At 35.2% G+C, this 21,595-nt stretch overlaps 1 protein-coding gene across 2 annotated transcripts; it reads left to right on the top strand.

The window, feature by feature from the left end:
- The first annotated feature begins 949 nt into the window (after positions 1-949).
- Positions 950-18,364, top strand: LOC121988710 (kinesin-like protein KIN-7D, chloroplastic). 2 transcript variants are annotated; one of them, XM_042542275.1, is made up of 24 exons: positions 950-1,479; positions 1,556-1,653; positions 4,817-4,906; positions 6,591-6,643; positions 7,407-7,472; positions 7,550-7,603; positions 8,380-8,439; positions 9,257-9,335; positions 9,447-9,514; positions 10,835-10,897; positions 10,990-11,094; positions 12,315-12,419; positions 12,502-12,609; positions 12,778-12,921; positions 13,018-13,200; positions 13,351-13,509; positions 14,166-14,277; positions 14,356-14,387; positions 16,351-16,491; positions 16,581-16,706; positions 16,789-16,839; positions 17,039-17,086; positions 17,169-17,369; positions 17,713-18,364. In XM_042542275.1, the coding sequence occupies exons 1-24, from the start codon at positions 1,229-1,231 to the stop codon at positions 18,208-18,210; spliced, it is 2,895 nt and encodes a 964-aa protein (XP_042398209.1). In that variant the 5' UTR covers positions 950-1,228; the 3' UTR covers positions 18,211-18,364. The 2 variants fall into 2 exon arrangements, with proteins under 2 accessions (XP_042398209.1, XP_042398208.1); XM_042542274.1 differs by having other exon boundaries at positions 14,166-14,387.
- Positions 18,365-21,595: the final 3,231 nt, after the last annotated feature.

Here is a 21,595-nt window from a genome sequence, read left to right as displayed (position 1 = left end):
TAAATTGATGAAATGTGAATTGTAAGCAATGGTTGTGCAATCTAAGTTTTCTCAAGTCAATCGACAACCAAAAGATCTCATGGAAGGGCCCTTTGAAGTATTTTTTTATGGAGAGCTCTCTCTTTCAGTTGTTGAATCTAATCAGAAATTGATTTTGATCGGTCAAAGTCACTTTTTATTAATAACCAGCAATAGTAAAATGTGTAAGCACTTAAGGTTTGTTTGTTGGACTTAAAACATTTTTAAAAAAAATTGGTTTCATAATTTTTAGTGATTTTCATGACACACAATTGTAGTAAACAAAAAAAAGTCATATTAGTTAATGGAAATAAGACCATATCCTTCCATTTCTCTTACTCAAGTAATTATTTTTACCTCCCGGACTACCATATAGTGCCAATTGATTACTAATTATAATTGACTGTAGAAAATTTTCTCCATTATGATACAAAAATTTGAGACCTTGTTTGTACTTTTGAATTTTCTATGATGGTCGGTCAAAAATTTTCATCGAATAAAATCGATCATCTTTTCATAACATTGGTATACTTCGTCCATGATAAGTGTACATATTTACATTCGAGTGTCATTATGATATTGTAATCACGAGCCACAAAAGGATTCAAGTAGATAATATGATAACTAATTAGTAGTAAATCTAGATTAAGTCGGCATCATAGTACCATTTGGTCATGACTAATGACGATCCCAATTTTGAGCTTAGGCGAGTAGTGAATAAAAATAAATAAAGAATTAATTTTTCTTATAATTTCTTTTCTAAAAAATAAAAACTACTACCTTAAAGGACAAAGGGCCATGGAGTACAGAACGTGATCGGCGTCTGAAAAGTTTGGATAGTGTTTTGAAAATTCTAAAACAATAGGGGGGAGGGTGTTCTTGGAACTACTTATAAATTACGTGTGGGAAAGCGAAGTTCTTCCACAGCTCTTTCTTTCCTCCCTTCAACTGAAAAGCGAGGAGAGAGAGAGAGAGAAAAGGAGGCGAGCTTTTTTTCTTCCCATTTTTTTGTTCCGCAAGACGAGAACGAGAAAACCCTCAGAGAATCTCCTCCGCTTCCTCCGTCCAAATCTTGCTCGTCTCCGTTTGGCTCCATCTCGATCTATCTAAGCCAATGCGGCTCCGATTCAAGCTCTCGTTCGTGTCAGATTGTGCCTGGTCATCTACTGGACGTGGATTTTAGGGGTCTGGCCTTCGGATCTACCTCGCTATGGCGTTGCGGTACGATTCGAGGCAGAGGAAACTGACGCCGGCGTCTTACAAGTCAGCTACTTCTCCGACTTCGTCGACGACGACCTCGTCATCCAGGCAGGTACCAGAGGCCTCCGCCGACGGGCAGAGCTCTCCAGCGTCGTACACGGTGAGAGGCAAGCCGCAGTACTTATTTCCGGACGGTGAGGCCCTGGACGCGGAGGGATCGAAGGAGAACGTGACGGTTACTGTTCGGTTCCGGCCGCTCAGGTTCGGATCAGATCTGTTCTCTTCCTTTTGTTGGTCCTTGGAGCCGTCGTAATTTGGGTTGGTTTTTGGCGTGTAGTCAACGTGAGATTCGTCAGGGAGAGGAGATTGCCTGGTATGCTGATGGGGATACCGTTGTTCGAAGTGAACATAATCCGATTCTTGCATATGCTTATGGTACGTGGTATGTAATACATTTAATTTCTAGAGCATTTTTTTTTGGTGTATAATGTATTATCCTAGTACACTTCTGCGGCATCTTTTTAAATCACTCTGAATATTATGCAATTGGTCAATTTGGATTTTTATTTTGGGATGAGATATAATTCTGCAAATGAACTGGGTTATGTTCAAGTATCGTTTATTTAGTATTCTCTCCTTGTCTTGGTATATGTATAATGGAAATATCTTCTTCGGCAGATTAGACTTTAATCAACTCATTTTTACAGCCATCTTATGATCTAACTGCAAAATATGAGATTCCTTATTATTCTAGTTAGGATGAAGCAATGAACTTTGATGACACAGTAAAACTCTTAGAAGACTTTGACTCAATGTATCATCAATTCATTCCACAAAACTCAACTGATTTAAGATCCGATCAACGAACTTGTACTCATGAATGGAACTTAAAAGAAGGATCAGATAGTGTTCCTTGTTTCATATGTGGATTTTATCCTTCTGTGTTAAAAAGAGGAATTTACAAACTTTGTAGAAAACAATGTTGTAATCTATGTCTCGAAACAATATTTCAAACAACCATTCCTTCAGTACACACTGTTAGTGGTAGCACCAGAAATGCACTACTAGAAACTAGAGTCTTAGTTTTAAAAACCAGACTAAACTTATTAGAAGCTGACCTAACCAACCTTAAAGAACAAACCTCAGGTTCTTCTCTTACTAAGGGAAAAGGCGTCTTGATCTCAGATGACACTGATGATACAAATCTAGTTTTTATTAAAACACCTGGCATTTGTAACTCAGGTCATTCAGTAGACATATGAGTACAATGTACCTTAAGCATACAAGGAGATGAACTTACTTTACATGCCTTTCTTGATAGTGGGGCGACTACCTCTATTATTGATGAGACTCTCTTGTTATCTGTCTTACCTACAGACTTGATCGAACAAACTAATACTCCATTAGTCAGTACCCAATTTGATGACCAAAAACTCTCTTGCCACAAATTTATGAAGAATGCCCAACTTCAGTTTTATACCAATTGCGGCACTTTCAGTCCTTCTATTCTTCTTAACCAATTATGGGTTAGACCTTTACCACATAAAAACATTCCCTTAATTCTTGGTCTTAACTTCCTCCTTGCTTTTGATCGTGCTCTTTTGCTCACGAAAGACTATGCTGTCTTTCTCTCTACTCCTGTTATCGCTCCTATTCTCTCTGCCTACCCATTAGAGGTTAGCACTCGTAAGCGTGGTGATACCCCTCCCATCACCGAAACTTACAATCCTACTTCCGACACTTGTCCCTGCACTATTAAAAATTCATGTAAAACTAGCCTTACTATTCAACAGGAAAACTAATGCTACTTGGCGAGACTAGCCCAGAAGTAGAAGAGGACTTAGAAGATTTAGATCCAAATGATCTATATCCACAGGATTATGTTAATCTAACTTATTTGTTAACTATGCTTAAGACCTAGGATAATCTAGACTCCTTAATCTCCAAGTTTGAAAAACTAGAAATTATAGGAGAAAACCCAACCAAATATCTGGAAAGAGACCGGATATATTGTAAACTAAATATTATTAATCCTGATCAGACCATCAAGACACAAGATGATTATTGAAGTTGCATCTCTTCCTTTTTGTGCTAGTCACTAAGCTCCTCCTCTCATGCAATACATTCCCTCATTGCATGAGTCTTTGGTGGAATAATGTAGAAATTAGGACCTTAGCCTATTTCTATCTTGTAAAACTTGTCACATAATATATATATATATATATATATATATATATATAAATTTTAGTATTGCGAGGTATCTTTAGTTTGATGGGAGTTAATGAAGATTATATCTAACTCTCATGGAGACTATATCAACTCAGGCTAATTTAAAATCTCTTTGAAGATCATCATACTCTAGAGTGTTGCATTGTCAAAGTTTCTAAATGGAACTCTTTTGTTTAATAAGTATATTAAGTATGGTCTCAAACTTCTTTACATGGCATCCATATTCAGCAGCATGCTCCAGTTTGGCAAGACACTAATTTTCTCGGTTCACATTCAATCCATGGCACTTGTTTCAGTTGTACGTATTTTTCTACTGTGATTTTCTTGATTCTGGTAGGTTTATGCCAGCTTATATGAGCCTGCACCAATTCTAGCAGATCACCGAGAATTGAGACCATTATATTATGTCTATTTTTAAAAATGAAATATTAAAAATTTCAGATTCACAGGCAGCTTGAGAAAAGTGCAGCACATAAATTCCAATGTTACTCCAAGCACCTTAATTGTTAGTAGCATTTGGTGCTCAAAACCATCCTTGACCAATTAAACTAACTCAACATTATCTCAGTGTAGTTGACATCAAATAACTCCAGTTTGATTTAAAGTTGTTTTTTGTTAATGTGAAATGTAATTCATTCTTTGAAAAAACAACTGATATTGAATCTATGATCAGCTAATTCTTCCCAATTCCCAATTAATGATCTTGGAATTTTGATCAAATTTTTCCATAGTTATGGATATACTGATAGGGTAAAAGAGTGAAGGGAGCCTTCAGTAAAGGATATGTTTACCATAATGTTGACATGTTTCATGGCTCATGTCTGTGTTGGACCATCTCGTAAAACTGGGAGATTCTGAGTAAATGAAAATGAATTCCATCTCCTGTATTTGATTGATGGATTTCGATCTGAGCAATAGACAATCAATTTTATTTGTTTTCCCTTTACTTTTTGCTCATGTCTGTTTTCTTCTATTTTTTTTAAACCTTTGTTTCGTCAAAATAATGATTTGGCTTATGATTGTTTATATTTTGCTCTGGGGTTGATCTATATTTGGAAATTACCATTTAGCAGGTATCTATACCAAGGTTAATTTTATAAAGTTCATACATATTTTTCGTGTTAGTACTTTTGGCTGGTACTATAGTGACTGATATTCATGCAAAAAAAGTTCTCCACTTGTTACACATATAAACTGAGAAAGACACTTTTTTTCTCTGGCTGCAACATTATAATTTCTTTCTTTAACAACCTATATATTGGTAAAATTGTCGCTCTCTACATCCAGGCTTGTTTGTGTGCTTCGAGTTGCCTTTACGAGATAGAAATCTGGCCTTTGCCTAACTAATTTCATTAACCTGAAATCGTAGATCGAGTTTTTGGGCCTACAACAACAACACGCCATGTATATGATGTGGCTGCGCAGCATGTTGTTAGCGGTGCTATGGAGGGTGTCAATGGTGAATTCCTTCTCCTTTTGTAATTTTGTTATTTATTACTTAGATATTGAACTCAATTCTCAAAGAAAAAAGCTCACAGAAACAAGGAGTTGTTTCCTCTTATTTGTTTTACATTGTCTGTATATGCTCGATTGTTTTAATTTCTCTTAAGTCCATGTTGGAAAGGTTGCATCTCATCTACAATTGATTGTAGCTTGAATATCTACACATAAATATGTTAATCTTCACATTGTCATTAATACAATTTTGATCACTTCTTTATTGTTGTATTTACCTTGTGAGAATTATTGCAGATTATTGTTGATTATGAAATCAGAAACAAATATTCTTTTGTTGACAAAGAATTAAAATCATCAAATGAACATATTTTGTTGATCATATCACTTAATCATCTGGTTTACTGAATGTCAATGTTTGACTTCATTCTAGGATGTGCATAATGTTTGACCTGCCAGCTATGCCATCACTAGACACACTATGTAATGACACTGTACATTCTTTCATGAAGTAATTCTTTTCCTTGCTATATTGCTCGGACATATACAACATGATGATGTGTTTGCAGCATCATTTTGATTAGACTATTCAAACATGATATTCTCTTGGTTTATAAAGAAAGTCATTAGAAATGTGCTACAATATCATTTTGAGCATCTAAAATCTATAGGCAAAAACAAACTTCATGATTTAATCTATCACAATACTTCAAATTTTAGCTAGTGATCTTCACAAAATCCTTGCTGAACCTCAACAGATCTGCTAGATCTACCACAACACTCTTAACTGGAGACATGCATTGTAATCCATCCATTATTTGCCACTGATCAGGTGTAAAACCCCACTAGATTGATAACCAAATATATTAAATATATCCTTAACACTTGTTACTTAAACAGATCAGTATAGAACTACTCTTACTGATGCCAGATCTCACTGGTTAGTACCTCGTGGTCACCAATCATAACAACACAAACTAATTTGCTACCAAATTCAACCTACAAACACAAAGTGATCAAGGGAAGGAATCAAACTAACAGATGATGAGAAACAGAGAAAAGTGATCACTGAATAACGGATGGAGGTGTATTGAGATAGAAGAATACAGATGCAGGAAAGAGGAAAGGGGCTCTTGATCAAGGTTTCTGTGGATCGCCACAGTAATCTTCATATAACCTTCAATGTCTGATCCAGTTTATCCCATTCAATTAAGCCTAAGATAATTGGCACAGTCAAGAAACTTGAGTAAAATAGGTGTTCTTTGAAAATTATTATTATGCAAACCTTAACTGCAAAGAAGCTCGAGTCCTCAAGCTTGACCAAACATGATAGAGAAATGAGTTTGAAAATGCAAAAATCACTAATAAGTAATGAATAATAAGTAATATGACTACAGATTAACTGATATTGCTAGTAGCAAGCCACATGAGGGTTGTTGATTATCATCATTTGTTTGCTTCGATATGATAACTGAATTTAGATTCAAAAGAACATTGAATAGAAGACAATTTGCATTAGGCAACAATGTTGCTTCGCACTGATGTTTGAGTTGCACACACTTTCGTAAGGGTCCTCAAGTGCTTGATAATGTATTTGAATAATTGGCTACATTAAACTGTTTGAGTTTATTAATGACTGAAATGATACCATGGAATTCTAATGGAATCTTGCTTTATTCTCTTTGCAGGCACAATTTTTGCTTATGGAGTTACAAGCAGTGGCAAAACACATACAATGCATGTGAGGGCCACAACTTTAATGTTGAGATGCTTACATATTTTGTCTTCTGATGCAGGGAAAATTTCCTTTCTTTGTTTTATTGATGTGCAACACACTTCAGCTAATCCAACTGAAAAGACTAGCATGGCTATTTACCATTATGTCCTTGCCTAGCATGTATCTTTGCATGGCTTTCTTAATTGTATTACTGAAATGTTGTTCCACTGAACTATCAGGATGCTGTTTGATTAGAAGTTCATAATAATGGTCCTTTGGTTTATTAAATGGGTATATAAATAAATTCAGTAATTATTCACCATACTGTAGCATATATTATTACTACTATCACCTGCATGTCCTTTATCTAAATACTGAAATGTTGATCCAAGGTACCATCAGCATACTGTTTAATTAGAAATTCAAAATAATATTGATAGCAATTGCAATCCTTGGTCTATGAATTAAGTGGGTGCATGAAAATGGTTCAGTGATTCTCTTTTTCCTTTCCAGTAATTTCTTTTTTTCCATTTTGGGTGATCATCTGTGTTATATAATTTTGGAGTCATGTTGATGTCAATTTTTTAAGTGGCTTCTTAGAAATGGGAAATACTATGGATTGAGATAGCAAATCTTGATGATATATGGTCAGATTTGATTCACAAATGGTTAATCAAACATTCAGCAAAGATGGTCAAGTGGCTCATTCTCAAAATATAACCTGATATTTCTAGTAAGTGAATCTAGGAATCTCATATCAATTTTGTTTATCTTGGATTAATGGCAGGGAGATCAAAGATCCCCTGGAATCATACCATTGGCTGTAAAAGATGCATTTAGTATCATCCAAGAGGTAGTTTGAATATTTTTCTACCTCTGAAATGCTTTTATTTGGTTTATAAGAATCTGAGCACCTACTTCTGATTTTAGACTCCAAGCCGTGAGTTTCTTCTTCGTGTATCATATCTGGAAATCTACAATGAGGTTTGTTTACTGAACATCTGCAATCTAGAGCTGGTTACTTGTCTTATCATTCTTATTGGCTAGGCGTTCCTTCTTTTCTTTGGTTCATCATTGACTGCAAGCTTTTTCATTCTTCTCATTATTATGTAAGAATTTTAATTTTTATTAAAAAAATAAGTGTGAAGATATGATCTAAATCTAGATCCTTCGTCTCATGTAGAGAAACTATGTTCGTTAGATTCAATGTAAAAACTCTAAATTACTATTGATATTAATGTTCCATGGAAGATATCTGAAGGGATATGTATATTTTGAATAGAAGCATAGATGATAGGGCCGCTGTGCTAGGGAAAAATGCCCCTGTGATTTACATGCATGTATGATACTGGATATCACCTTTTGCTTAATAAGTGATCTGAATGATTAAGATGCTTATGCATTTGAAGCTGTGACGAAATTCTTGAGGGGTCCTTGGCCTTTGTAGATCACTGCATCAGTAAGTATTAAAGTGGGTGCTTCTGCTGGAATGAGATGAAGAAATCCGTCTAAATCAGCGATAATGTCCTCATTCCACTGGAATGGCTTAGCTATAGGTCTTGTAGTGGTTATATTCAGCATTTTACTAGATATATGAATACAGTAGATATGACATCATTAATGGTGTTTAGCTCACCTTGTGTAATTTAATGGTTTATTTAAATTACAATTTATGAAATTTTGAGTTATATCACTGTTGATCTATTTCATTTGTTATTCATACTTTCATAACATTTTGCTTAGCAAGATTGCTGTTCCAGGTTGTCAATGATTTGCTAAATCCAGCAGGACAAAATTTACGAATCAGGGAGGACACTCAGGTGCTTGATTAATCACCTGATTTACTTGATGTTATGCTTATGTCCCAAGTTAATTTTATAAAACATCTTTTGTGTTTGCTATGCTTTTTTTTTGGAACAAAATTTTTGATTATCTATTCTACTTTGTACCAGAACTTTTATATAAAGCAAAATTCTTATTCAGTCCATATCTAAATTTATTTATGTCTACATCAATGTTATTGATATTTTCCTTTAAACATTTGTTTCTTTATGTAAAGGATTTATATTCTGAGACATCTCTATCCCTTCTATTGCATAGAGCATTTGATATGTTTAGGAATTTGGGTCGCAGGTGGTTGTCCTTAATTGGGACTAACCAATTAGCTAATCTCTATATAATGCTTCCATATTGTCTGTACATCTGCTGCTCCTGGATTGCATTATGAGTCTTCCCAAGTAATCTTTGCTGTATGCAATGTGGCACAGTCAGTTTACTCAAGCATGTTACTTCCAATATTTTTATATGTACTTGAGAGACTCCGACTGTCTAATGATGTGAATCTTCTTTTATATCTGTGTCGTTGTTCCTTTGTGTGTTTCTAGCCTGCATTTTAGGCATTGGTAATCTGCCAATGCTATGATCTATGACCATGTAAGACTACATTTAGTTAAACTTATGGTAGTACCTTAGCTATATACATAGCTTTAGTTCTTGTTCTTTTTTACTTTTCTCCAACTGATGTGTGTTAGCTAATTTATTTGTGGAGGCCCATTGGCATACTACGTGCCTACTTTAGCAGTATCCTTATGATGATTTATTCAATGGTGTGCTTATTTTTCATATTTATTGTGTTAGGGAACATTTGTCGAGGGTATTAAGGAGGAAGTAGTCTTGTCTCCTGCACATGCACTCTCCCTTATTGCAGCTGGGGAAGGTAAAATTGAAATGTCAATATGTGAATTCTATTAAATGAATTTTTATAATGTTTTCTACACCGATGGCACTTGTTTATGCTAATGGTGAAATATCTCTTAATTGATGATAGAGCATAGACACGTTGGATCCAATAACTTCAATTTACTAAGCAGCAGAAGTCATACAATTTTCACACTGGTACTTATACTGCACTTAGATGTTGGTTATAAATTCAAATTGAGCATTTATTATTGTTTAGCTGTAATCTTTATGATAAACTTTAGATAGCAAATATGTGTTTGATTCAAATGTTTTATCTTGGTGTTTGACTGTGCAATTGTGCATCATTCCGTTTGCACAAACAAGTATTAACACCATGGCTTTCTTATAGTTACCTATTTTAGTTATAATTTGTGGCTAGCTTCATCAGCATATCAGTTTTTAAGATGCACAACTTAATCCTTTATAGATTTTTAAATGTAGTTTACTTCAAGAGAAAGTGAGGGAGGATAAAATGTTGGGATGATTTGGGAAGAAAGTTTTCTTCCTCTCTTAAAATTACGTATCAGCCCCTTTTCCTTTCATCTCCAGCTTTCTTCCCTGGCTGTTGAGCTCACTTTTGTGAGTTGCTCATATCTTGAGTTCTTATGCTGCAAGCTGCATATGGAGCAGCAGGCAGAGTGACATGCCAGTATAATAGTCCCCTGTAAATATGTCTTCAATAATCTATATGCCTTGATGTTAGACATTTGTGGTACTTGACAGTGATTTTCCTGGATTATTCCACAAAATAGATTATTTGTGGTAATGGAGATGAACACCTTCATGGGTGGTAGCTGTAAATTGGTTACATTATAAATAAGCGATATCTCTTCATGGTAAGAAATAGAGAACTGTAACAACTAGGATACCGACACTTGATTGGATTTCTCTACATGACAAGTGGAAGCGAGATGGGTCTAAAGTGATCTTGTAACTTTGGCACAGATGGGTCAATATGTTGGTTGATCACTTGAAAATATGATCACTTGAAAATACATTCCCAAAGTGACGTTGCTTTCTTCTTAATTCCACCAAACTTAAGATTTTTTTTACTCAGAGAAACTCATAGGATTAGAAAACTGTTTTGATAAGTCAAAAATTCTAGAAGTTTTATCAAAACTCTTGTGGTCTAGAAGCTTTATCAAACCCTGGAACTAGTTTATGGCCTTTTGCTTTAATCAAACCTGTCACATATTGTTCAGTAGCATGGACAGCTAGGAAATTGACTAATTCTGGAGTTCTCCATGACTGCAGCTGTTGTGTCTTTAACACTAAACATGACCTTTTATCTCTACAAATTTGTATTGATTTTATGCTATTTGGTAAAACATTTTGTTGGCTTGAAGTGGAAACTTGATTTTGCATTTTGAATTATACTGTTTTCAATTTTGACCTTGCAATGCTTAAAAGATGCTTGCAAAGTCCCCAACACTCAAAAGTGTTATACTTTAACTTAATCTTTTGGTCTTCTTACAGACAATAGAGAGTAGCCCTTGTGGTGATTGTGGGGAAGGGGGAGCTGTTAACTTTTCCCTGCTGGTAGTTTGTTTTGTCAATGTGTTTGCTGGTGCTTGCGGATTTTTTCCCCCTAACAATTTGTATTGTGTACTTACTTCCACTGATGGATGCAGAACCTCATCGATCTGGCAGGATCAGAGAGCTCAAGGGCTGAAACTACTGGAGTAAGACGAAAAGAGGGATCTTATATAAATAAGAGCCTATTAACTCTTGGAACTGTGAGCTGTCTTTACAACTGCTTCCTGTTATATCAGATATTTTTTGCTAGATTTTTTTTATTGTGTTGATCACATCAATGATTGATCTTCCCATTGTAAATTAGTTATCTTGTAAAATTCATCATGAATAACTGAACAAAGCTGAAGATGGATAATATTGATATAGTCAGAAACTTTGATGTTACAATTCTCTAGATTGAGAATGGTGATGATCTTGAAAAAAATTTGGTCCAGCACTTCAACTAACTTAATCTTCAAAAGGACTTACTAGTTACTATAATCTTTTTCCTTAATTCCTCAAGTTGAAGATTCCACATGGTACTTCAGTTTGAAAAGTATGAAGTGACAAATTCAAAGGGTTGGAGACAAAAATATATTAGAGTTCTATCTTTGAGATTTTAATCTATGGTTAGTTGCTAGGGGATTGAAGGGGAGTCTTGGCACACCGGTAAAGTTGTTGTCATGTGACCAAAAGGTCACGGGTTCGAATCCTGAAAACAGCCTCTTGCAAAAAGCAGGTAAGTCTGCGTACAATGGATCCTTCCCCGGGACCCCGCATGGTGTGAGCTTCGTGCACCGGGCTGCCTTTTTTTTTTTTTTAGTTGCTAGGGGATTGAGTTTCTTCCATTTAAAACTGAGAGCACAAGAATGTGTTACAACAGGAAAGTTGCCGTAACTGTAAGAGACACCCAATGCTTAATTTCATCTTAAATCATGGATGCACATGAGAAATGAAAAATACTTTATCAAGAGTACGGGATAATATTAATTCCAGGATCATTCATTTTTAAAGATGATTAGTGCATTTTTTTTCAATTTGGAAATGCTATTTTGGATTAAAAAATTAGGTTTCTATTAGTTTGAGAGATTATTTTCATTAATTTTAGTTTTGTACTATCTATTACAAAATTAATCCAGTAAGTTAAATCATGTATTTTTCATATATTGAAATTTGAAAAAAATTTGTAGATACTTTTTATGTACTTGGGATAACTTTCCATGGGTGGAGTTATTCTAGCATGCAATATTTATATAAATTAAGCTGGCCTATTTTGCTTTTTAACACAAATGAAAACTCAATGGAGGTCTTGAGGGAAAGATTCTTGTAGTTGAACCCAAATAGTTGGGACAAACATAGAATGATAATGATTGATGATGAAATCCACAAGTCATTTATGTGATTATCTCTGTGAATTTATTTAACTACTACATTGTTTCAGGTTATTGCAAAATTAATAGATGGAAAAGCTACACATATCCCATATAGAGACTCAAAATTAACACGACTTCTCCAATCATCTTTAAGTGGTCAAGGGCGTGTATCTGTAAGTTGACATTTGAATTTATGTAAGATCAGTTAATTAAATGGCTAATTTTGATTTCAATTATTTTCCTTCCATTGTATAGCTCATCTGCACAGTTACTCCATCATCAAGCAATGCAGAAGAAACACACAATACACTGAAATTTGCTCATCGTGCAAAATGCATTGAGATCCAAGCTTCTCAAAATAAAGTATGTTTTCCTGACTACATAGATGCCTGAAGAGATTAAATATAATAGACATTTTGTTCAACTTAATGAAAATAGAATTTATCGAGGAACTAGATTCCTTGTATGACTATGTTTCCATTATTCATTTTGGTTGTTTTTCTGTCATCTTATGGTTTTGCTTTTATGTAGATAATTGATGAAAAGTCTCTAATAAAGAAATATCAAAATGAGATACATTGCTTAAAGCAAGAGCTAGATCAGTTAAAGAGAGGGATTGTGACTGTTACACATAAAGATACTGGAGAAGATGATTTCTTTATCTTGAAACAGAAGGCAGGCTTTTCTATATATTCAAACTTTTTTTTTAATTTTTAATTATCTTTTCTGTTCATTGTCAATTTGATTAGTACAAATGCTTAACATGAAAAGCTAGAAGATGGTCACGTCAAGCTACAATCAAGACTGGAACAGGAAGAAGAAGCTAAAGCTGCATTACTGGGAAGGATACAACGTTTAACCAAACTGATTTTGGTGTCTACAAAAACAAGCCAATCTCCAAGATTTCTTCAACGCCCTGGTGCTAGACGAAGACATTCTTTTGGAGAGGAAGAGGTTAGATTTTCTGTAATTCATTTTTATGTTTTCTTGATCAGATACCAACTATGAGTCTATTACTGTGTTCTAAATATTCATCAAATATCCTATTTTTTGATTCAAGGATTGCAATTTAGTTCTAATTTGGGAAATCATGTAATTCTGCAGCTTGCATATCTCCCATATCGAAGACGAGATATGATAATAGATAATGAAAATGCTGTCTTTTATGCTCCAATGGAAGGATTTGGTGAAACTAACTATGATGTCCTGAAGGAGGAGAAGAAGAACAGAAAGCATGGGCTTCTAAACTGGCTCAAATTGAGGGTATACATCGATCTGTACATGCTTACATTTTTTTTGCTTCAGTAAGGTTGTTTTTTTACTATTGTTTTTTTTTTTTGCAATTTTGCTGTAGTATTGCTGTAACATTTAGAATGAAAGCACATTTTGGATCTGACTTTTGATTCTTTTACCCCGTCAATTAATAAGAAATAGGAATATTGTTCTTAGAAAAAAAAGGGGAAAACGCTCAATATGCAACATTGAAAAAAAATTCAGTAGAATGTCATAAATCATAATAATGGAAGATGAATATTATATCATGATAGTCTGTGCTTTGCCTTATCAGTTATGCATGCTTTAAGATACTAGTAAATTTTTGATTTGAAATTGCTAACTTTATGTCCATAGGATTATAGGAGTAAAAATCTTTGAGACATTCCTCACAACTGTCTGTGTAATCTACTTCATCCTCATTGGTTATTTATTCTCTGTTGGATTGCATTTTTCAGTGAGTATGCTAAGGATGTATGTTGACAACCCTATAGTCCAAAAAATTCTGCACAGCTCAATGTCATTGATGTGGCTGCATTTGTTTGGCAAATATTATGCTGATGTGCTATGCTTACTGTTAGTTTGCATAAGGGTTGATTTGTTGGCTCCTGTTCTGTTGCATGCTTAATTCAATTTTTTTGCCCCAGAAACGAGATAGTGGTTTGGCAGCATCAGATGGTGACAAATCAAGTGGAACAAAGTCACACACAACACCTTCAACTCCTCAAGCAGAGAGCATACACTTCCCTTTAGAGTCTGGTTTGTCAAATTCGTTAATACCAGATAGTATTCCTGCATATCATCTGTTGGAAGTGCATAATGATAGAGAACTTGCAGCTGATGATCTCTCTTCCCAAGAGACGCCAATGGTATGCAATAGATGGATATTTGGCTTCTTCACCAAGTGACATTTTCTTTTACATTTGCTGTAAATTCAATCTGCTACTAGTTATTCAGTTTATGCTGATTTTTTTTTAATAAACTAATGTAGTTGTAGATCTTACAAAATTACTTCTTTGGAATGAGTAGTGATCATTTTCCTTCTCTTGATTTTATACTGCTATCATATTTAAGTTTAATTGCCCACTTTTGTCTTCTAGAATTGTTTAAATATGGTTAATGCTGTGTTTACCTTAAGGGAGAAGAAGAGAACAGAGTACTTTAAGTGAGTGGAAAGGGAAAACAAACCTTACCTGTTTCCACCTTCTTGATTACTTGGATTAAACCAAAAAGAAGAAAGTGTGCCATTTGTTGAGTTTATTAGAGAATAAACTTAATTTCTATCCATTTCTGCCCGATTTGGCAGAAAATATAATTGATGATTTGGATCAAATTAGATTCCTTCCTCCTCTCATCTTCTTTCCAAGTAAATAGGAGAAACTGACAATGTCATTTCTTCTTCTTTCCTCTTATTTATTTTCAAATAAACACTGATGGTTGATTAGCCAACTAAACAGAATTTTATCACTAGTGTATTAATTTTACAAAGAAACTATAATATCTCTAACAAAACATAATTTTGTTTCATAACTGCTAAATTTTTTATTGGATGAAGATTAGAATGGATAGAGAAGTATGATATGGAATAAAATACATCAAATTAAAAATTGAATAGAGAAGCAATGCAAACTTAGACTCAAGTTGAAGGTTATGTTCATTCATCTGTTGTACATCATATAGATAAGAAATCTTAGGTCCTTATAGTTGCCAGTGAACATCTTCTGTTGAACACCAAGTATAAATTATGCAACTGTTTGCTGCTATTACACCAATCAAATACTTTATATATATATAATGTCGGTTCTTAGAACTTTAAGTTGCAAATGATTGGGTAAATATAATTTCATGGATGTCAATCAATCATTAATGTCATCATCGTCAACAATCAAATATTATTTATGATCGCCCTAGGGCTTTGGTGCAGTAGTTAGGCACTCCAGCGGTTAACTAGACATTTACGGTTGGAATCTCAGCTACGGTGCATTGCAAGACATTTTCCTTCAGTGGGATGACAAATCTAAGAACATTGGCCGCTTTGGATGGACAACTGCGAGCACTTCCCGATTTACCTTGCTGGCTGGTGGGAAACTTCTGTAGAAGCCAACACTTTCAGGATTAGTTGGTTTAAAGAACTAGATATCTGCATTACCCCCCAAAAAAATATTATTTATGATCATCTAATATTTGCTGATGATGATGACTATGGATTGCTTGTTGGCATCTGAAACTAATTATTCTCTTTAGGGTTGGAGTTCAATAAAATTCCAACATGTTCTAGTATTTTTAGCATGATTTTTTATTGATTTTATTAACAATGGAGGGGAGTTTTGGCATAATGATAAAGTTGTTATCGTGTGACATGATGGTATGGGTTCAAGTCGCGAAAACAACCTCTTGCAATGCTGATTAAGGCTGTGTACAATAGACTCTTCCTTGAGAATCTGCATTGACGGAAGCTTCTTGCACCGGGCTGTCCTTTTGTAGATGTTATTAACAATCAATTCAACTAATTAAACTGTACACTATGAATATTTCACAATAAAAGTTGCTTAGCCATGTATTTCAATAATGCATCAAATCCTATTGCCCACAAAAAGAATAATGCTTCTGCTCATGCTTTCTGTAAAATCTCTATTAGTTTTATGGTTAAAACATTCGCAGTATGACTTTATTATTTTAGTTTTCATAGCGACCTACTGTTTGTCTATACGCAACTATTTTTTTTTTTTTGTCTTTTGGAATTTCATAATGTTGTATTTCACTTTGATCTCCACAAAGATGTTTGATTACCCAGAAAACTCATTTTTCTTTACATATTCTATGGTTTACCAGACAAACATCAAAACTATAGATCACGTGGAATTGCTTAAAGAGCAGCTAAAGATTCTTGCTGGAGAAGTGGCACTTCATTCAAGTGTTCTAAAACGACTTTCTGATGAAGCTGCTAAGAGCCCGAAGAATGAACAGATTCAGGTAATTTTTTTCCTCTCATTTATTTCATGAGAGAAAACCATGTGATAAATGAGGATTATAGAGCTCATCTGATAACTATTGATCTGAAGATCGACATGAGGAAGGTCAAAGAAGAGGTAAAAGTAAAGAACCAACAAATTGCATCTTTGGAAAAGCAGATGGCTAACTCTTTCTCGGTGGCTCAAAATAGGATGCGAAATTCAGGAGTTTCACCTGTAAATTCTTGATCCGACTTCAATTTATCAGTTTCTTGATTGGTGCCACCTGGTCAAATGTTTTTATTTTTATTTTTTTCAGCCATATGCGGAACTTCTAGAACAACTAAATGAGAAATCTCTTGAGCTAGAGGTACTCAATTTTTCTGCAGGCACTCTTTCATGTTAGGTTAACAAATCACTTGCATATTTCTGAGCCTGGTTAAATGTTCTTGTTCATCTGACATTCTTCTGTCAGTTATTTTCACCTATAACTTGGAGATACACGGGTAGCCTGTCGAAGTGTATAATCTACTTCGATGTATTATCTTATATTTAGGAAACTCTTTCAGGTAAAGACTGCAGATAACAGTATTATACAGGATCAACTGCAACAAAAGGTTAGCTTAATTAGTTAATTGTTGTGGGGCTATTTTATGCATTGACTAGCTGCAATAAGTCTCATATTTATTTGTTTATTAGATACACGAATGTGAAGAACTGCAAGAAACTATTACTTCCTTGAAACAACAACTTTCACAAGCACTTGAAATGAAGGATTTGTCAATGAGTGTTAAATCACACTACAGTTACGAGGGAACATTATTTCAGGAGTCGAGAACAAAATTTGAAGATGACTCTTTGAAAGATGCATCTTCAAAGTTGCAACATGAAGAACATCTGGTTGGTATTTGTTTTCTTATTTAATTTCATTAGCAGTAATTCCTTTGATCCATGATTTTTATATATCCCCAAAGGTGACGGAATATCTTTTTAATTTAAATTGGACGTGTAATCCATAAAATAAGATAATCTTAGACAGAATATTTTTTATGTGAAATCTTTAAATGAAATGTTATTTTTTTCATAGTTTGTTTAACAATTTTTTTTTTTCCTGAAATTTAACTATTTCTCATATCTATCCATGCATTCTAGTTTTTGCTTATAAATTCTATCAAACGTCTGGTTAACTTGCACATATACACCTGGATAGCTTGTGATTAATCTTTTGTGCAATGTGCTATAGGTATCTGAAATCAAAGAACTAAAGCAGAAAGTATATGAGCTAACAGAAGCAAATAGCCAATTAGAAGGCCTAAATCAGAAGTTGGCAGAGGAGAGTGCATATGCAAAAGGGCTGGCTTCAGCTGCAGGTGTGGAATTGAAGGCATTATCTGAGCAAGTAACAAAACTCATGAACCACAATCAGAGACTCGCAGCTGAATTAGCCTCTATGAGAAACTCCACTCAGCGCAGAGCAAGCAGTGTTCCAAAGAACACCAGAAGAGAGAGCCACATAAAGCGGCACGAAGTCACTATAAAGAGAGAAGTAAATGCTAATTATGAAAGAGAGCTAGAAGCTGCACTTCTTGAAAAGGAGCAAAGAGAAGCAGAGACTCAGAAAAAACTGGAGGAATCAAAACAAAAGGAAGCCTTTCTGGAGAATGAATTGGCAAACATGTGGGTTCTCGTCGCTAAGCTGAAGAAATCTCAAGGAAATGAGCCTGAAATTCTAGACTCATAACTAGTGCTGATCGTAAAAAAACAGTTTGGTAGTTGCGATAGGTTTTCCAGTGTTCCATGTGGCAAATAGCCTGTGTTGTGCATAGATAGTATTGTAAAACATTGAGCTTTTATTGTAATATGAATTTAGTTTTGTGGATTGTTTTGGGCCTCTATTCCAATTTCTCATTTTGGCAAGGTTGCGGCCATCAGAATGTATCACAACAGAATAAATGTTTCTTCCCATTTTTTTTTTAAATTCAAGTATTAGCTATTCAAACTGATTAAATTTTGGAGGTGATGGGTCTGATCATACGAAAGTTTTTTTAACGATCATCAGGGTAGATTGGGAAGTGTTTATGGAGATTTATTTAGATGACTAATATTCTTAGATTCATTTCTCATTGAAGGAAATTTTTTTTTGTAATTAAGATTTAAATTTTAGATCCCTTGATTGTTTATCAGAAGGTCTAATCATTGCACAATTATTCCGGGGCAAATAATAAATGTTTGTTCTTGATTATTTATTGGAAGGTCTGATCATTGCACAATTACTCCGGGGCAGATAATAAATGTTTCTTCTCATGAACATTGCTACATGGAGGATGATGGCTATCCTATGGCGCTGAGCTGCAGAAGGTATTGTTTACTTGAGAGAAAATTGAAATGAGATGTTGGATTTCCTGTCTTTACTTTGGTGACAAATAAAATAACAGATTTCAATTATTCTTATTTTGGTTCCTGCTTGATCATGAATAAAAAAAATTAAAAATGCAAGGATGAATATGTTCCAGAGTTTATTTGGCTCTCTTATTCTGTTCTTGTTTGGTATCAATGCCTCTTAATAGCTCGAATTGATTGTATCTAATAGTTTCAGTCATTTGCGCCTGCTTGCTTTGTTTCAATATTCTAAAATTCACTAGGCGCTAGTCGGACGATAGACCAGTGCCTAGTGTCTAGGCCGCCTAGGCGGAGACTAGGCGCCGCTAGGCGGTTTCCTCGGTATCCCTTGTTTTATGTGGGCTGTGAACAATGCCATATGTAAATATAAATGTTGTCTTAAATAATTTCATATCAATGAAGATCTAACTATGTATGCTGAAATAAATGCATAATTTCCAATACCAAAAAATGAAAAACTATAAAAGAAAACTCATAGTTTTGTGCAAAGAATATATACTAAACTCAATAAATATGAGTAAAAGAAACAGTTGAATAGTAGAACATGCAGTAAGATATCATAATCATGTAGTAAACAATAGAACATATGTAATATCCCGGTTCTGAGATTCTGGTTAAGTATGACTTAAAAGGTTAGATGATACTATTTATATCACCAAGGTGCACTTTCTTTTTCGGAAGCCCAAACTTAAGAACTCCAAAGTTAAGCGTGTTTGGCTTGGAGAAATTTGAGGATGGGTGACTTCTTGGGAAGTTTTTCAGGGTGCGTGCGAGTGAGGACAAAACACGCTGAAAGGACCTCCGGTGGTCTGTGGAGCTAGTTGTCAACCCGATGGGTAATTCTGGTGGTGTGACTCGGTTCGATCCAGGTGGGGTCCGTTCGGGCCGGGGCGTTACAGATGGTATCAGAGCGACCTTGCGACCGTGAGTGCGCCTATGGCAGGAGCACCCAGGACACCACCTAGAGAGGGAGTGGTGTGATTCGTGGCTACACAATGAGGACGTTGTGTCTTTAAGTGGGGGTGATTGTAATACCCCGGTTCTGAGATTCTGGTTAAGTAGACTTAAAAGGTTAGATGATACTATCCATATCACCAAGGTGCACCTTCTTTTTTGGAAGCTCAAACTTAAGAACTCCAAAGTTAAGCGTGCTTGTGGAGCTAGTTGTCAACCCGATGGGTAATTCTGGTGGCGTGACTCGGTTCGATCCAGGTGGGGTCCGTTCGGGCCGGGGCGTTACAGATGGTATCAGAGAGACCTTGCGACCGTGAGTGTGCCTATGGCAGGAGCACCCAGGACACCACCTAGAGAGGGAGTGGTGTGATTCGTGGTTACACAATGAGGACGTTGTGTCTTTAAGTGGGGGTGATTGTAATACCCCGGTTCTGAGATTCTGGTTAAGTAGACTTAAAAGGTTAGATGATACTATCCATATCACCAAGGTGCACCTTCTTTTTTGGAAGCTCAAACTTAAGAACTCCAAAGTTAAGCGTGCTTGGCTTGGAGAAATCTAAGGATGAGTGACCTCCTGGGAAGTTTTTCAGGGTGCGTGCGAGTGAGGACAAAGCACGACACAAGGACCTCCGGTGATCTGTGGAGCTAGTCATCAACTCGATGGGCAATTCTGGCGGCGTGACCCGGTTCGGTCCAGGTGGGGCCCGCCCGGGCCGAGGCGTTACAGCTTCGCCAAAAAAATATAAACGAGACTTTTTTCAAAGAGAGAACTCAACAAGTTCAACAATATGTTGGGAGATGAGTTTATGAAAATAGAATCTCATTCAATGTTGTTGATAATGATAGCTTCAAGCAACTAATGGAAGCAGTGGGTCAATTTGAACCAAGATTTAAGCCTCCAACTCAATATCAACTTAGGGAGCCACTGTTGAAAGCCGAAGTTGAAAGAATAAAACAATTGCCAAAGAAACATGAAGAAGAATAGACAAAGAATGAATGCTCGATCATAACAGATGCATGGAGTGATAGAAAAAGAAAAAACATCTTAAATTTATGTGTTAATTGCAAGAAGGGTACTACATTTTTAGAGTCTAAGGAGTCTTCAGACGAGACACATACAGCTGAACTTATTTTTGAGTGACAAGTGTGTTGAACAAGTAGGAGCTCAGAATATTGTTCAGATTGTAACAGACAATGCCACCAACAATATGGCTGCAGCTAAATTGATGAGAGAAAAGCGACCTGGGATTTTTTGGAGTTCATATGCAACTCACTCGGTTAATCTCATGCTTGAAAGTATTGGCAAACTTGCACGATATAAAAAGGTTATTAAACAATCCAAGTCTTTTACATTTTCATCTATGCTCACCATAAGACTTTGTCATTGATGAGAAGTTTTACGAAAAAGAGAGACATAGTCCGACCAGGAGTTACCAGATTTGCATCAAATTTTCTCACATTGCAAAGTTTGATTGAAAAAAAGCTCATGTTTACAAGTTATATGCGGGAGAAATATAAATGGTAAAAAACAAACAAAGGAAAATTGACTTACTCTACAGTGTGATGAGTATGAGTTTTTGGAATGGTGTGACACTTTGTTTGAAAATATTTACTCCTTTGGTAAGAGTTCTTCGATTGGTAGATGGAGATAGAAACTCTTCGATGGGGTTTCTATATGGGGAGCTTCTTCAAGCTAAAAAAGATATCAAGGTGGCTCTGAACAACGTGGAATCAAATTATCAGCCTATCATAGTCATTATTGAGTCAAAAAT

The sequence above is a fragment of the Zingiber officinale genome, chromosome 6B, assembly GCF_018446385.1.
Source record: "Zingiber officinale cultivar Zhangliang chromosome 6B, Zo_v1.1, whole genome shotgun sequence".
NCBI classification, from domain to species: Eukaryota; Viridiplantae; Streptophyta; class Magnoliopsida; order Zingiberales; family Zingiberaceae; genus Zingiber; species Zingiber officinale.
This window is presented reverse-complemented; position numbering and strand designations above follow the sequence as displayed.

Excerpts from the sequence above, each read along its gene's own strand:
- LOC121988710 (XM_042542274.1), top strand. The coding sequence starts at position 1,229 with ATGGCGTTGCGGTACGATTCGAGGCAGAGGAAACTGACGCCGGCGTCT. Across the intron at positions 9,336-9,446 it reads CCTTATTGCAGCTGGGGAAG|AGCATAGACACGTTGGATCC; the intron begins GTAAAATTGAAA and ends AATTGATGATAG. Across the intron at positions 9,515-10,834 it reads GTCATACAATTTTCACACTG|ACAATAGAGAGTAGCCCTTG; the intron begins GTACTTATACTG and ends GTCTTCTTACAG.